At 42.2% G+C, this 18,435-nt stretch overlaps 1 protein-coding gene across 3 annotated transcripts in view; it reads right to left on the reverse strand.

The window, feature by feature from the left end:
- LOC110498779 (transcriptional enhancer factor TEF-1) overlaps positions 1-18,435 on the reverse strand; it is a 96,830-nt gene that overhangs the window by 61,094 nt on the left and 17,301 nt on the right. Inside the window, exon 3 of one of the 3 annotated variants that reach the window (XM_090211406.1) lies at positions 1,849-1,898. The exons of 1 other annotated variant lie outside the window; for it this stretch is intronic. Coding sequence is in view for 1 of the 2 variants with exons in the window: in XM_021575409.3 (XP_021431084.2) it covers positions 14,428-14,502 (75 nt within the window). In the remaining variant the exon portion in view is untranslated. Of the gene's footprint in view, positions 1-1,848; positions 1,899-14,427; positions 14,560-18,435 lie in introns of all 3 variants that reach the window. One more of the 3 variants, XM_021575409.3, reaches the window with a different exon arrangement.

The raw sequence follows: 18,435 nt of genomic DNA on the forward strand, positions 1-18,435 counted from the left end.
TTTTAATAATGTATTTAATGGTGCTCCGTGGGATGTTCAAAGTTTTGGAATGTTTTTATAACCAACCCTGATCTGTACTTCTCCAGAACTTTGTCCCTGACCTGTTTGGAGTGATCCTTGGTCTTCATGGTGCCCCTTGCTTAATGGTGTTGCAGACTCTGGGGCTTTCAGAACAGGTGTAAATATACTGAGATCCTGTGACAGATCATGTGACACTTAGATTGCACACAGGTGGACTTTAACTAATAATGTGACTTCTGAAGGTAATTGGTTTCACCAGATCTTATTTAGGGGGCCCTGAACAAGGCAGTTAACCCACTGTTCCTAGGCTGTCATAGAAAATATGAATTTGTTCTTAACTTACTTTTTAAAATTTCACTTCACCAATTTTTTTCATTTCACTTCACCAATTTGGACTATTTTGTGTATGTCCATTACATGAATTCCAAATAAAAATCCATTTAAATTACAGGTTGTAATGCAGCAAAACGCCAAGGGGGTTGTAGCTACAGTTGAAGTCAGAAGTTTATATACACCTTAGCCAAACACATTTAAACTCAGTTTTTCACAATTCCTGACATTTAATCCTAGTAAAAATAGCCTGTCTTGGGTCAGTTAGGATCACTACTTCATTTTAAGAATGTGAAATGTCAGAATAATAGTAGAGAATGATTTATTTCAGCTTTTATTACTTTCATCACATTCTCATTGGGTAAGAAGTTTACTTACTCCAAATTAGTATTTGGTAGCATTGCCTTAAACAATTTAAACTTGGATCAAACGTTTCAGGTAGCCTTCCACAAGCTTCCCACAATAAGTTGGGTGAATTTTGGCCCATTCTTCCTGACAGAGCTGGTGTTTCTGTGTCAGGTTTGTAGGCCTCCTTGCTTGCACACGCTTTTTCAGTTCTACCCACAAATTATCTATGGGATTGAGGTCAGGGCTTTGTGATGGCCACTCCAAAACCTTGACTTTGTTGTCCTTAAACCATTTTGCCACAACTTTGGAAGTATGCTTGGGGACATTGTCCATTTGGAAGACCCATTTGCGACCAAGCTTTAACTTCCTGACTGATGTCTTGAGATGTTGTCCCCATGTGCAGTTGCAATCCGTAGTCTGGCTTTTTATGGCGGTTTTGGAGCAGTGGCTTCTTCCTTGCTGAGCGGCCTTTCAGGTTATGTCGATATAGGACTTGTTTTACTGTGGATATAGATACTTTTGTGTATGTTTCCTCCAGCATCTTCGCAAGGTCCTTTGCTGTTGTTCTGGGATTGATTTGCACTTTTCGTACCAAAGTACATTAATCTCTAGGAGACAGAACGTGTCTCCTTCCTGAGCGGTATGACGGCTGTGTGGTCCCATGGTGTTTATACTTGCTTACCATTGTTTGTAGAGATGAACGTGGTACCTTCAGGCGTTTGGAAATTGTTCCCAAGGATGAACCAGACTTGTGGAGGTCTACTATTTTTTTCTGAGGTCTTGGCTGATTTCTTTTGATTTTCCCATGGTGTCAAGCAAAGAGACACTGACCTTGAAGGTAGGCTTTGAAATACATTCACAGGTACAAATTATGTCAATTAGCCTATCAGAAGCCTCTAAAGCCATGGCAACATTTTCTGGAATGTTCCAAGCTGTTTAAAGGCACAGTCAACTTAGTGTATGTTAACTTCTGACCCATTGGAATTGGGATACGGTGAATTATAAGTGAAATAATCTGTCTGTAAACAATTGTTGGAAAATGACTTGTGTCATGCACAAAGTAGATGTCCTAACCGACTTGCCAAACTATAGTTTGTTAATTAACAAAACATTTGTGGAGTGGTTGAGAAATGAGTTAATGACTCCTACCTAAGTGTATGTAAACTTCCGTATTGGACACCATACATGATCTGCATTGGCTGTGAATGACAATAAAAGAGAAAACAATTGTAATATTTGCACATTGTTATTTTAGCAGAAAACTGCTAGAGTATTATATGAAGGGTGGTTTATTTGACATGGAACGGTAACACCTGAAATGTATAACATTTTGTTTAGAAATTTGTTTAAATTCAGAAATTGCATTCTTCTCACATTACTCTGTAGGCTACTCAGTATGAGAAGATTGCCATCCTCCTGCATCTTACATGTGCTGTAGTTATTGAACTCTGCCTGCTGGACCCAAGAGGCAAACTCTGTCTTATCTAGGATGGAGTGTCATGACCTCCATCTAACCTGCCACCTGAATGTACAGTCGTGGGCAAAAGTTTTGAGAATGACACAAATATTAATTTTCACAAAGTTTGCTGCTTCAGTGTCTTTAGATATTTTTGTCAGATGTTACTACGGAATACTGAAGTATAATTACAAGCATTTGATAAGTGTAAAAGGCTTTTATTGACAATTACATGAAGTTGATGCAAAGAGTCAATATTTGCAGGGTTAACCCTTCTTTTTCAAGACCTCTGCAATCCGCCCTGGCATGAGGTCAATTAACTTTTGGGCCACATCCTGACTGATGGCAGCCCATTCTTGCATAATCAATGCTTGGAGTTTGTCAGAATTTGTGGGTTTTTGTTTGTCCACCCGCCTCTTGAGGATTGACCACATGTTTTCAATGGGATTAAGGTCTGGGGAGATTCCTGGCCATGGACCCAAAATATTGATGTTTTGTTCCCCGAGCCACTTAGTTATCTTGTCTTATGGCAAGGTGCTCCATCATGCTGGAAAAGGCATTGTTCGTCACCAAACTGTCCCTGGATGGTTGGGAGAAGTTGCTCTCGGAGGAAGTGTTGGTACCATTCTTAATCATGGCTGTGTTCTTAGGCAAAATTGTGAGTGAGCCCACTCCCTTGGCTGAGAAGCAACCCCACACATGAATGGTCTCAGGATGCGTTACTGTTGGCATGACACAGGACTGATGGTAGCGCTCACCTTGTCTTCTCAGGACAAGACTTTTTCCGGATGCCCCAAACAATCGGAAGGGGGATTCATCAGAGAAAATGACTTTACCCCAGTCCACAGCAGTCCAATCCCTGTACCTTTTGCAGAATATCAGTTTGTCCCTGATGTTTTTCATGGAGAGAAGTGGCTTCTTTGCTGCCCTTCTTGACACCAGGCCATCCTCCAAAAGTCTTCACCTCACTGTGCGTGCAGATATACTCACACCTGCCTGCTGCCATTCCTGAGAAAGCTCTGTACTGGTGGTGCACCAATCCCACAGCTGAATCAACTTTAGGAGACAGTCCTGGCGCTTGCTGGACTTTCTTGGGCACCCTGAAGCATTCTTCACAACAATTGAACCGCTCTCCTTGAAGTTCTTGATGATCCGATAAATGGTTGATTTAGGTGCAATCTTACTGGCAGCAATATCCTTGCCTGTGAAGCCCTTTTTGTGCAAAGCAATGATAACCATGCTTGACAGAGGAAGAACAATGATTCCAAGCACCACCCTCATTTTGAAGCTTCCAGTCTGATATTCGAACTCAATCAGCATGACAGAGTGATTTCCAGCCTTGTCCTCGTCAACACTCACACCTGTGTTAACGAAAGAATCACTGACATGATGTCAGCTGGTCCTTTTGTGGCAGGGCTGAAATGCAATGGAAATGTGTTTTGGGGATCCAGTTCATTTGCATGGCAAATAGGGACTTTGCAATTAATTGCAATTCATCTGATCACTCTTCATAACATTCTGGAGTATATGTAAATTGCCATCATACAAACTGAGGCTGCAGGCTTTGTGAAAATTAATATTTGTGTCATTCTCAAAACTTTTGGCCACGACAGTACATAATCCACATCTTAATTGATCAATAAAAAACTGTCCAGATGAAGCTGATGCTAAGCTACAGGACTGTTTTGCTAGCACAGACTGGAACATGTTCAGCGTTTCCTCCGATGGCATTGAGGAGTACACCACATCAGTCATTGGCTTCATCAATAAGTGCATCGATGACGTCATCCCCTCAGTGACCGTCCGAACATACCCCAACCAGAAGCAATGGATTACAGCCAGCATCTGCACTGAGCTAAAGGCTGAGATGCCAATTTTTCAGCCTACCAGACGAGCTAAACTACCTCTATACTCGCTTTGAGGCAAATAACACTGAAACATGCATGCAAATAGTCTGGGTAGCCAACACTAACACTGAAACATGCATGAGAGCACGAGCTGTTCCGGAAGACTGTGTGATCATGCTCTCCGCAGCCGACGTGAGTAAGACCTTTAAACAGGTAAACATTCACAAGGCTGCAGGGCCAGACTGATTACCAGGACGTGTACTGCAAGCATGCGATGACCAACTGACAAGTGTCTTAACTGACATTTTCCTCCTCTCCCTGTCAGAGTCTGTAATACCAACATGTTTTAAGCAGATCACCATAATCCAAGAACACTAAGGTAACCTGCCTAAATGACTACCGACCCGTAGCACTCACGTCTGTAGCCATGAAGTGCATTGAAAGACTGACCATGGCTTACATCAACACCATCATCCCAGAAACCCTAGACCCACTCCATTTGCATACCGCCCCAACAGATCCACAGATGATGCAATCTCTCTTGCACTCCACACTGCCCTTTCCCACCTGGACAAAAGGAACACCTATGTGAGAATGCTATTCATTGACTACAGCTCAAAGTTTAACACCATAGTGCACTCAAAGCTAATCAATAAGCTAAGGACCCTGGGAGTAAACACCTCCCACTGCAACTGGATCCTGGACTTCCTGACGGGCCGCCCCCAGGTGGTAAGGGTAGGTAACAACACATCCGCCACGCTGATCCTCAACACAAGGGCCCCTCAGGGGTGTGTGCTCAGTCCACTCCTGTACTCCCTGTTCACTCATGACTGCACGGCCAGGCACGTCTCCAACACCATCATTAAATTTGCCGATGACGCAACAGTGGTAGGCTTGATCACCGACAACGACGAGACAGCCTATAGGGAGGAGGTCAGAGATCTGGCAATGTGGTACCAGGACAACAACCTCTCCCTCAACGTGATCAAGACAAAGGAGATGATTGTGGACTACAGGAAAAGGAGGACCTAACACACCACCATTCTCATCGTCAGGGCTGCAGTGGAGCAGGTTGAGAGCTTCAAGTTCCTTGGTGTCCACTTCACCAACAAACTAACATGTTCCAAGCACACAAAGACAGTCGTGAAGAGGGCACGACAAATCCTATTCCCCCTCAGGATACTGAAAAGATTTGGCATGGTCCTCAGATCCTCAAAAGGCTCTACAGTTGCACCATCAAGAGCATCCTGACTGGTATGGCAACTGCTCGGCCTCCGACTGCAAGGCACTACATAGGGTAGTGCGAACGACCCAGTACATCACTGAGGCCAAGCTTCCTGCCATCCAGGACCTCTCTACCAGGCGGTGTCAGAGGAAGGCCATAAAAATGGTCAAAGACTCCAGCCACCCTAGTCATAGACTGTTCTCTCTGCTACCGCACGGCAAGCGGTCCCGGAGCGCCAAGTCTAGGTCCATGAGGCTTCTAAACAGCTTCTAACCCAAGTCATAAGACCTGAACATCTAGTTAAATGGCTACCCAGACTATTTGCTTTGCCCCCCCACCCCACCCCTCTTTACACCACTGCTACTCTCTGTTGTCATCTATGCAAAGTCACTTTAATAACTCTACCTACATGTACATACTACCTCTACTAACCAGTCTCGCTATTGTTAATTTACTGCTGCTCTTTAATTACTTGTTACTTTTATATCTTATTCTTATCCATATTTTTTTTTAAACTGCATTGTCGGTTAGGGGCTCGTCCGTAAGCATTTCACTGTAAGATCTACACCTGTTGTATTCGGCGCATGTGACTAATACAATTTGATTTGATCTACACTGATTGAAGTGACCTTCTGGAGATGGCCACACAGCTGCAACACTCCCCTCATTCTCATCCAGTTGCCGAGCAGCAACGCCTTCTTCTCAAACAAGATCCTATTCATGTAGCACAATTTGTGGTAAAGAGCAACTATAGCAGTAACATGTTTCCTCTAGAATGTCAGTACACTAGAGGATCTTGTGTGTGTGTGTGCATGCGTGGGTGTGTGTGATTGATAGGGGTGGAGGCTGCTGTTAAAGAATCTCACACAGAGTAGGCGTAGCTTTGACTCAATTAGTTTGTGTGCCGAGTGCTGACACGGCACAACTAACTCCTGCTATTGGTGGGGATGGAAAACGTTCCATTCCAATCACTAAATGAGTGGTCTTTTATTTCTCTCCCCCTGACAGAATCATGAACGCAGTTAGTAAATCACTTACCGCTGATAAATAAGGGTTGTCAGATGTTGAATTAATAATTTAAAATACCTTCTCCTTTCGTTAGTTATACATAGTAGCATGATTTGAGGAGTAAATGGCAGAGATAGTGGGAGAGGATTCAATAAGGTAAACAAAGAATAATGTTAACTTAAAGGGACTCTTTTGGCATTTCAGAATCTGTCGGCAGATATATTTATGGAAAGGACAACAGTGACACTCAGAAGTGTTTTGGAGATGCCTAGCTACCATACTCCTCACTGCCCAGCAGGATATCTGGCTGAGGTTTTCCTCCACACTTCCACAAGTGTCTTTCCCAGAACCCATCTCTCTAGGAAGTAGAAAGAGGCTTACAGCACCTAACGTGATAAAATATTAAGCTCTTTCCTGTGGCACAGCCACACGCATATGTGGTACATACTGTACATATGTGTGTGGCAACCATAAACATACATATTCACAGCCCACCAAAGTTCAAAATATAGGCATTTAGGAACACACAACGATGGCTGCCTATGTTATTCATTCTAAACCATAAAAATAATTATATGTTGTGTATAATATATGAGTAGTACTCATTCTAAATGAGAATTAGTGTGTGACACAAGGATGTTTCTGTAATAAGAAAATCCCAACAGATCAGCATTGTGGTGTTGAATTGGCAAAGAACAGAATCCTATGAGAGTAGTCACGTCACTGTAATGAAAACTGCATAATTAACTATTCTGTTGGGTTTAAATGTATCACTTCCTTAATCTGCATCCAGGGCCTTGATTATTTCCAGTTCGTGTGGGCCGCTGGATTTCTAGAATACACCAACTATGATTTTTATGAGCAACAAGAGGGCAAATTTGTGTAAGTCTGATGATTTGTTTCTCAATGTTAACATTTCTGCAGAGTTTTCAATATCATAGTAGAAGAGTGTATAAATGGTTGAGCTCTTCCTGTGAGAAAAAGACTAAACATTAAGAAGAGAATCTGAATTTACTCATTTGGGTCTGATGTTTGGACATGGTTGCTCTGTTATGTTGCGATGGTACACAATGCGGGGCAATGTCTCAGCTCAAACAGTCTTTCTGCTCCACTGATTCTCTACTAATGCAGAGCAGGAGGGAGGGAGGGGGACAAGGGGAGCCAGAATGTTGTGATTGGTACAAATTGGCCGTGCTAGATGCTGGAGTGGGACTGCTTGTCCGAGGCCCCAGTGGCAGATGGGAGAGGGAGATTATTCATGCAGCAATATACTGTGGTTATACTTACACTGCACTTCATCCTCCAGACAGGGACAGGGGCAGCCTTCCAAACAAACGCCATGACATGAATGCGATTCCACAGAAACAGGGCATACATCCACACCGGGCAGCCGTCTCGCTCTGCCATTCTCTCCCTTGTCTGCTCTAATTCCAGCTCTTCTGGGGCTACCTCGATGTATGTGCAGGGAAATAAGGAGGTTGCCAGACAGTGTGTTGTAATGAAATGTAATGATATGTATGAGTGTTTGCATCACCAGGGGGTTGATCATGTTACCACTGTAACAGTAAACACAAGCAGCAGTGTGGTCCTGACAGAGATGTTCTCTCTCTTGGAAGCTGCATCCATCTAAAGTGAAGCCAAAAGACATAACACTGCCTCCATGGCATCCAATCTTCTGCAATTTCTGGGAAGCTGTTCCCCACAAGGGCAGTGTGAAAACACTTCAACACAACATTACTAAATGGACATGGCCATGCCTGAAATGATGTATAGTGGGATGTTTCTCTATTAATCTGCCCATTGAACAGGAGTTGGACTCCCGAAGGAAATAGGGCTTAAAAATATATATATATCCATATAAGCACACAAAGATGGCAGTTACAAAGCCTGTACATATTTCTGTGAACACCACTGACAAGGTTATTCATAATACAATTTTGCATTTTGTAATTATGAAATGAGACGGACGTGTGTAAATACGTACAGATTTAATACAAAAGGGTTAATTATCTACAAGAGGCTACAAACAAAGGATGTTCTTAGATCTTTTCCAACATATTACAAGCAAGCGTTGAGAAAAAATGCTTTTATCCCGTGCTATTCAGTTCATTTCTACTGATAACATGAATTACTTATGCACCGCTATTAGTTTATGGGTCTATCATAAGGCTGGAAATTCAATTAGGAATGACCTGACAATCCCTTCTTTCATGCTTTTCTCTGTCAGATATATCTTTGCATTTCAATAGCATGATGCATCAGTGAAAGAGTGTGCCCATCTTGTTCAGTGTGCCATTACAGCACTGGGCTAAGTGAGACACGGCTCCTTTATCTCTCTGGGGAGGCCTCAGCACAATGCCATTATTTCAATATCCCTCCACCTGAACGGGTCTATTTACTACCCTACTATGCCATTACACTGTACACATCCTTTGTCACCTTCATAATTGGAGAAATGGAGAGGAGAGGATGCAAAAGCCGGAATATTTCTGAAATGCTGACTTCTGCCTCCTCATCTAAGTCCTGTGGATTGCACTGCATTTGATGCAATTGGAGTTACACTACATTCAGAACAAGATGTGGGACTTAATCCTAAGATTTTTTATTTATTTCATGTCTGACTGATAGGAGTGTGCCCTCCTTCTTCCAACACCTGACAGAGAGAGACGTCCTCATTGCCAAAAGAGACTGGTTCTCAGTGAGCACAGCTGGATGAAGCTCCAGTCCATTCACAGCTCCAAATGACATGACAAATGATAACACCATCCTTAGAGGTGCAGCTCTCGGCTTCTGCCGCAACACCACAAAGACCACTAACGAACCCCCCAGTCCTAACCAGGTTGCTCTGTCCTGTAAGACAGCAGTAACAAGGTCAGTGATGTGGCAGAGGACTGTTGCAACACTTCTTAATAAGACAGACACAGGCAGAGACACAGGCTATTCACAGATGTTCTGAGGTTTCTAGTGAATACAAAACACACTGGCTAATTATCACTGGCTGTGAGAGGAAATCAAAATGTCAGTCCATTCAACAGTTACTAGTCTGAGCAGATTACTACATACCACAACCCCCTGACTGCACACCATGGAAATGCTCTTATTAGTGATATAAAGAGAGGGAGACGTAGGAACATGTGCCTTCCAGGGTTTAGAAAGGGCTGGAGTTATGACCCTGCATGTTATAACATAATACAAGGAGGCTGCACAACCTAATGCAGGTCACTCTAAAGACTAATCAATTTAAGTGAATTTGACTAATATTAAACGCAGTATGTAGCTTCTTTTTGGAGTCTGACGTCTATCATTGTCTATCTAGAGATAAACTGAATTCCACCACGATGAGTCATTCAGTTCAAGTTCAGTCAATACAGATTACTAGTGACACCTTCAGATATATTTATTGTATGCTGGAAAACTGGGAACAAGAACATTAAATAGAAACCTTGTCTTAATTTTGTGTTAAAAATTCAATGTAAAGATTGATTTAAAAAAAAATCTGACTATCACACATTCCTGAACCATTTCATTCTAATAATTGAAACGGGTGTATACAAAAATATTATTATTTTCGTTCATCATACAATATTATTTGAAATCTGTAGTAGCAAACCACACAGAACAATTTCAATGTCCTTACTTATTGCTCCACCCTGACGCAAAACACTGTGGTGCTGCATTTCCTTCAAAAACAAACCTAACACACAAATGGGAAATCAATTTTGACCGCACTACAGCAAAAAGATGTTGCTGTTTCCAGGCAACAACTTAATTTATGAATGGTTCTTGAGAGAATTATGTAAAAACAGAACATTTTGTTGAGGGAAAATAATCTTCAGGTATAAAAAGCAACTGCCATAGTTGATCCACTTGTGCTTTACACGGTCCATGTGTGCCATGTCTACAGTTCCCTCTACAGTTCTGAACTGTTGACGATGTCCAGCTATCGGGCTCTGAAGTGATCAGTGACCAAGCTAACCTGGCAGCATAGTAACTCTTTCAGGATTCAGGCCCAGTCAGACAGCTACAGTAACAGGCTACTTCACTACATGAGGAGAGGAGAGCATGTGTCTCCCCTCCAGCAGTGTCATGTCATCCCACCCACGTGCTAATGACTTGGAGGTGAAACACAACCCTCTCGAAACTTTTGTTTGCTGTCCAACTGCCAGCCAGTGCAGATTTCCATTGGATTGGTTCAAGTGATGTTCGTCTCTGAACTATGGAGGAGTCAATAGCAATACTATAGTACTGTACACTGAGTGTACAAAACATTTCCTCTTTCTATGACATACATAGACTGACCAGGTGAATCCAGGTGAAAGACATGATCCCTTATTCAAATCAGTGTAGATGAAGGGGAGGAGACAGGTTAAAGACATGATCCCTTATTAAAATCAGTGTAGATGAAGGGGAGGAGACAGGTTAAAGACATGATCCCTTATTCAAATCAGTGTAGATGAAGGGGAGGAGACAGGTTAAAGACATTATCCCTTATTCAAATCAGTGTAGATGAAGGGGAGGAGACAGGTTAAAGACATGATCCCTTATTAAAATCAGTGTAGATGAAGGGGAGGAGACAGGTTAAAGGATTTTTAAGCCTTGAGAAAATTTAGGCTGTTCTGAGAGAAAAGGGCGTGCAATTAAATATCAGGAAGGTGTTCCTAATGTTTTGTACACTGTGTATATTCTGAACAGTTAAGGTTCTGTCAGAGAAATCAAAACTATTTTGTGCAATGTCCAGCTTTAAACGACAGTTTGTTGCTTTAAAGGTACATTTACAGCATAGCCTATATTATAGTCTTTAAACACAACAAGACTGATGGAACAGATCAAGACATTTTGTTTAAAATGTTGCTAAACTATTATTTCTTCAAATGATAAATTAAGCAATGTGCACACAGCATTATGTAAGAATGTTCCAAAATGTAGGTAGCCGGAAAATACCATTCTAACGTACACCACGTGCCAGTGGTTTGTATGACAGAGATAGAAATAAATATCTGTTAATCATTTTGAAAGATGAGAGATCTAAAGATGCAACAACTAGGATGTTACGCAGAATGCTAATTAGGCTAATCATTCATTGATCATGCGAGACATTGATTAAGCTAAACTTTATTAAAAGACACTGACTGGTTTTCTGATCCACACCTCAAGCTTCCATGATATAGTTTGACTGTTTGTGGAGGAATTCTTCAGTTGTGCAAACCCACAGTTTCATCAGCTGTCTGGGTGGCTGGTCTCAGACGATCCTGCAGGTGAAGAAGCCGGATGTGGAGGTCCTGGGCTGGCATGGTTGCACGTGGTCTGTGGTTGTGAGGCCGGTTGGACGCACAGCCAACTTCTCTAAAATGACATTGGATGCGGCTTATGGTAGAGAAATGAACATGACATTTTCTTGCAACAGCTCTGGTAGACATTCCTGCAGTCAGCATGCCAATTGTACGCTCCCCCAAAACTTGAGACATGGCATTGTGGCATTGTGTTGTGACAAAACTGTGCGTTTTATTGACCCCAGTCCAAGGTGCACCTGTGTAATAATCAATGTTCCCTCTAAGCTGCGTTCGGGCACGCAATAGCCCGAGACTGCCGCGCAGAAAAAATAGGACAAGATTGATCTTTACTCAACTTTTATGTTTTCCCTGTTAGTTAATAACAATCAATTCATAAAACGACTCAATCATGGACACTCTTACTGACCGTTGTGGCTGCTTTGCATGATCTATTGTTGTCTCTACCTTCTTTCCCGTTGTGCTGTTGTCTGTGCCCAATAATGTTTGTGTCATGTTTTGTGCTGCTACCATGTTGTTGTCATGTTGTGTTGCTACCATGCTGTGTTGTCATGTGTTGCTGCCTTGCTATGTCGTTGTCTTAGGTCTCTCTTTATGTAGTGTTGTGCTGTCTCTGTTGTCGTGATGTGTGTTTTGTCCTATATTTATATTTTATTTATGTTTTTATTTTTAATCCCGTCCCCGCAGGAGGCATTTTGCTTTTTGGTAGGCCGTCATTGCAAATAAGAATTTGTTCTTAACTGACTTGCCTAGTTAAAGGTAAAAAAAAAATTACAACAAAAATCAGCTCCTCCATCGGCTTTTCGACCAACCACCTATGAGTCGAGAGCGCAGATGATAGGTCTTGGGGGAGCGCACAGACCAGTCGAAAGCACCAAATGTGGTGGAGTGAGCTGAGAATGGGTCCAGCAAGTGCACATGCAGCGGGGGTGCGCAAATTGAACTTGAGTTTCAAGTGTGACTGAGTGAGCAGAACATTATTGCCGCACACAAAGTATTTGAGAGCAGAGATGTTTATTTTTATGGAGAGAGAGTTGAAGTCAGAAGTTTACATACACTTAGGTTGAAATCATTAAAACTCGTTTTTCAACCACTCCACAAATTTCTTGTTAACAAACTATAGTTTGTCAGTTAGGAGATCTACTTTGTGCATGACACAAGTAATTTTTCTAACAATTGTTTAGACAGATTTTTTCACTTATAATTAACTGTATCACAATTCCAGTGGGTCAGAAGTTTACACACACTAAGTTGACTGTGCCTTTAAACAGCTTGGAAAATTTCTGAAAATTATGTAATGGCTTTAGAAGCTTCTAAAAGCTTCCACCTTTGTGCCTCACCTTAGTAATTTGGTCTATTTTCCCCTCTTCATTTCACCTACTGTTCTGACTTGGTAGTGCACATGTAACCTACAGCCTGTTTTTGAGAAATGTAATCATTGAATATTGTAAGAGCTTTCATTGTCTGCTTATATGCCCCCTTTATTTATACTACGGTTCTGACTTGGTGAACGGCACATGTTCTGAATTCTGTCACAGTACATTTCAAAAGTGCTGAACAAATAGTTATATTGACTACATCCATCCTAGCTCGCACATTGTTTTAAATGCCTCTTATCCGCTTGTCGTCCCCTCATGCCATAGTTTGTACATCTCAATTATCAATAGAAGCCACATTTATTTAAGCCATATCTGTAAGGACTGACGCTGGGAGACGAGAAGCAAGTACAAGGAGTGAACACTTAATGGATAATAGACAAGAGACAAACAAGGACAGCGTCTGGACAGGGGAAAACATAACGACATCAATGCTGACATGGGGAACAAACAGAGGAGCAGACAGATAGAGGGGCAATCAACAAAGTAAAAGAGTCCGGGTGAGTCCAATGAGCGCTGATGCGCGTAATGATGGTGACAGATGTGCGTAATGAAGGGCAGCCTGGCGTCATCGAGCGCCAGAGAGGGGAAGCAGGAGAAGGCGTGGCAATATCAGCTCCTTTTTTTTAAGGCAGTAAATGATTTGGAATGAACTGTTTCGCTGCCAGAAAAGGCTCCGGGGATAGCCAGGTGTAGCAGTGGTAAGGTGTTGGGACTGCTGTTGGGATAACTTTATGTAAGCCTTAACAGTTTGTGGGCACCATTATAGTGCAATTAATGTATTGTTTAGTGTTGTGGCTTTGCTGGCATGCATCCCACAATATTTTTTTTCTTCCCCCCCACCAAGATTTACATGCTAAAATCGCCACTGGTGGTACCGAGAGTTTGATGCTGTATGGAAGCATTGTTATTAGGACATTTATCATGTAGAGAGGATGACATGTTATTGACTTTGACAAACTGCCGTCTGTCTATTTGGTTAGAAAGATGGTTCTTTACAGAGGATGGTTGAATGTGTACAAGTAAGTTAGGTACAGCTCACCTCAGTTCCACATAGTATTTTATCACCTATTTGGCTAAATTATTATCCATTATAATCCAATTGATAAAGCAGCAGTCTTTAAATGGACTGTTACCTTGAATGCAACACTAAGATGTAAAAACGCTTAAACTCCAATTGAATTCTGTCTATGGCATTTCCTAACATCATATTTTACTATCTCTCTCACTGCAGTTGTTCTCAGGAGACGGGTCATTGTGTTAGTAGAGAACAAGGTGGAGTCCGACAAAGTGGAGTCAGATCAGGTTTCTACTTCATCGCCCTGGACCACTAAACCTACGAGGCAGAGGACGCAAAATTTGGACCTGTGAGTCGCCTTTGACCTTGACGTAACTTTCTTCTTAGGCTTTTGCGATCATGGGTGTTCCCTAACTCATCTAAAGCCTTACACAACTCAGCACATATGTATCCCTCCACCTTCTTCAATGGAGTCCTGACCAGGGGTATCAAATTCCAATGTCTATGTACCTGTTGTGTTGGCGTAGTTACTGGTCCAATGGGAGGCGGTGTTGATGACAGTGATGCGTCCCAGTGTGATCTCATCAAACAGTCGCTGTGCCAACACCATGCCTGATGACAACCAGATGATATTCCTCCACCCTGGATCACAGTAAACACACACCTAGTCTCGGTCTTTGTGTATGTATGTTGCATGTAAAAGAATGAGCAATCGGTCTGTATATGCAGGTGCAGTGTAGGATATGCGTTGTGTATAGGAGTCTACTCTTAGCCTGTATACACCTTGTATTACAGGCCTGTGTTTTGTTTTTCACAAATTTAGTGCAGTGTTTTGTGACATCCCTCTCTCTTTCTCATCTCCTCAGATAGGTGGTGCTCAGTAGAGGCTGCTGAGGGGAGAACTGCTCACAATAATGGCTGGAACGGAGCGATTGGAATGGAATCACACATGAAAACCATGTGTTTGTTGTATTTGATACCATCCCACCTATTCCGCTCCAGCCATTATCACGAGCCCATCTTCCCCAAATAAAGGTGACACAAACCTCCTGTGGTGGTGCTCACCAGACCAGTGTTTAGAGGCAGGGATGGACTGAGATTGCCCCTCTATTCTGCACTCAAGTGATGTCCAGTCCCCATAAACACTCAACGACACGGTTAGTTCCCATTCCCCCATAAACACTCATCGACGCGGTTAGTTCCCATTCCCCCATAAACACTCATCGACACGGTTAGTTCCCATTCCCCCATAAACACTCATCGACACGGTTAGTTCCCATTCCCCCATAAACACTCATCGACACGGTTAGTTCCCATTCCCCCATAAACACTCATCGACACGGTTAGCTCCCATTCCCCCATAAATACTCAACGACACGGTTAGTTCCCATTCCCCCATAAACACTCATCGACACGGTTAGTTCCCATTCCCCCATAAACACTCATCGACACGGTTAGTTCCCATTCTCTCACACACACCTCTATATAGATTGTGCTGATGCTACACTGTGAGAACCTGGAAATCATCAGTGGTTCTGAGGGAGGCTACATGGCCTCCAACAGTGCCTAGGACACGTTCCAGCATTACCACTGTCTGGAGAACAGCCAGAGTGTGGTCAAGACCCCCCCCCCCCCCCCCCCCCACAGACATCTGCCATAACGTATCGTTAGCGTGTAAGCTCTTCTGCACCAGGGAGGTAAAGGTATGGCACCGCACTCACAACAGTCATGTATGACTGCTGAAATATCCTTAAACATACTTACGCTCATTTATGTGTTTCTTAATTAAAGGTCTAAGGAAGGTCTCTTATGGCTCAATAATACTAATGAATGGCGTAGATTGTACACCTCTGCCCAGTCCCATATTGAGGCAAACATGCAACAGCTCTGTACATTTGATCTTTTCTCGATTTCTTACATTCTTTTTCCGTGCCTCCTAAAACCCCATCGGAGGAGAGGACCCAAGGTTCCTCCCCTCAGACCTCCAAAGCGGTTTGAGAAGGATGCGAGTATCGAGGACGTGAGGAATTGAGCTGAGATGAATTGGGACAGAGCTAACGTGATTGTTTTAGGTGGAATCTTATGTTGAATGATACATTGGTTATCTGTTTGCACGTATATATTTGTTCTACTTGTGCTCTTTCCACAGATGTCTCTGGCTTGCTGATAACATGTGATCTGATCAAACTCCCTATGCGATTTGACTCCTGTGTTACTGCCTGTACTCAATAAAACTTTCAATGCCATATTTAAATAATTTGACCATGTAATTTGATAGACAATGGTAGCTTCCAATCAGACAATTACTATAAAACAAATCTGTTTTCCTTAGTTAAATGTTTGGTGAATGCAGGGCATTGCTTTGTCCTCAGTCCTCCTTTGAATACTGTGTGTACCATGAGTTTAGCTGGTTAAATTCTAGTTAACATTCTATTTTTTGGCACTGGTTAAGTATTGTTAATGTAGCAGGTTCTCCCTTTTGTGTCTCCATATAAGTCAAAATCCCCATGTGCTGTGTGTGCCATTGGGATAAAAAAATACCCTTAATATCGGATCTTTCATCAAGGTAGGTAGCATAAACGTAACCACATGCAAATCCTTATGTTACATTAGTATACACATCAAAAGTCCCAAAACAAAGTTACCTCACTTTTCTATTTTTGGAATTATTACATAAAACCGATCAGAATTCCAAAGAATGCTGAAGTCATGTCAGAAAATGTTTTTCCAGGGTGTGATGTTATATGGAGGAACCGGTAGCCAGCCTATTCCTTATTATGTAAACTCCAACAGAAATAACTTTAAAATATATAACTTCAAATGAAACCAAATAGTTTGAACTCATGACTACTGGTTTCAATGACATTTTCAGCCAATTTACAAGCAAATACTTTATGAATTTTTTACAAATCAACGTGCAAGGTTGCTAGCCAACTAGCCTGCTAACTTTAGCCCTACTTGCCTGCTAACGTTACGGTAGCACTGAATGAGTTGGCCAATTGCTATCCACACTAGTTTACAGCTATATTGAAGAAAACCAACGTTTTGTAAATACATAACGCCATTTAACCAAATGTCAAAGAATGTTCGCTATATTTTTTTTAATTTATCCGTTATTTTACCAGGTAAGTTGACTGAGAACACGTTCTCATTTGCAGCAATGACCTGGGGAATAGTTACAGGGGAGAGGAGGGGGATGAATGAGCCAATTGTAAACTGGGGATTATTAGGTGACCGTGATGGTTTGAGGGCCAGATTGGGAATTTAGCCAGGACACCAGGGTTAACACCCCTACTCTTACGATAAGTGCCATGGGATTTTAATGACCGCAGAGAGTCAGGAGACCCGTTTAACATCCCATCCGAGAGACGGCACCCTACACAGGGCAGTGCCCTGGGGCATTGGGATATTTTTTAGACCAGAGGAAAGAGTGCCTCCTACTGGCCCTCCAACACCAGTGCAATATGCCTTAGCTATTTAGACAACTAGCTATTAGCCTAGCCAACCACCACGGTTATGTGTCGGCAAGCTAGAGCCCAACTACTGAAGACCAGCTAGAACACCACTAAAATAAAACCGCAGATCAAAAGCAAAGAGAGAGCAGAAACAGATTGATGGCCGGGGCCATCCAATGGTAAAACTTTTAAAAGACTGCAGGCTGAGTTAGCTACCAAAGCAGGGGGGGGTAGATTGATTCCGTTACAAAACTCCCGTAACTACTTCACAGAGAACATGCCGAAAAGTTGACAAAACAAAAAAGGAGAACAGACGAGGTACTACACACTTAGAGCAACCAATTTGATGACACCAGAGCCTGCCGTGCTAACGGGTTCCCACTAGATAACACAAACACAAAGTCTTGAAGAGCATGCGGTGTGGCGAACCTTAGCCAGCTTGAGCTAGCATATGAACTCGGTAGCAGACTAGATGTGCAATAGTGCAATGTGGGTAGTTTAGAAGATATCTGGAAATAAGTTAGTAAATATGTAACAACCCAAAAACATAGCTATGTTTGCACATCTTGGTAACTGCCAGGTCGCAGTTGTAAATGAGAACTTGTTCTCTACTGACCTACCTGGTTAAAAAAAGGTGAAATAAAATAAAAATGACTAAAACTAAGTTACTATGTTTTTGATCACACTGGTGAGTAAAAACTCATACTTCCTACCCTTTAACTTGCCCACAAGTCCTTCCTTTCTTTCGACGTCGTGATCGTTATGCCATTATTATGTGTGTACCCACATGTTATTCTCAACAATGGAGTCATTATATTTAGCTGGCTTAAATTATGGCCAGGACCCAGTGTATGATGAATAAATTTCTGAGATCAGCCAAATTATGCCCATACTCCACCTATTCTTTAATACATTAGGATTAACGCCGTCATATCATGCAAACACATAACAGACACTTTGTGGAAAGGTGAAGAAAAACAAACTAGTTATGGACTATGGTGTTACTTCGCTAACAGACAAATGTTGCTGGCTAACAAGTAATTAGCTAGCTAGCTAACTTTAG

The sequence above is a fragment of the Oncorhynchus mykiss genome, chromosome 2 (assembly GCF_057628025.1).
Source record: "Oncorhynchus mykiss isolate SJ-2025 chromosome 2, ASM5762802v1, whole genome shotgun sequence".
Lineage (NCBI taxonomy): Eukaryota > Metazoa > Chordata > Actinopteri > Salmoniformes > Salmonidae > Oncorhynchus > Oncorhynchus mykiss.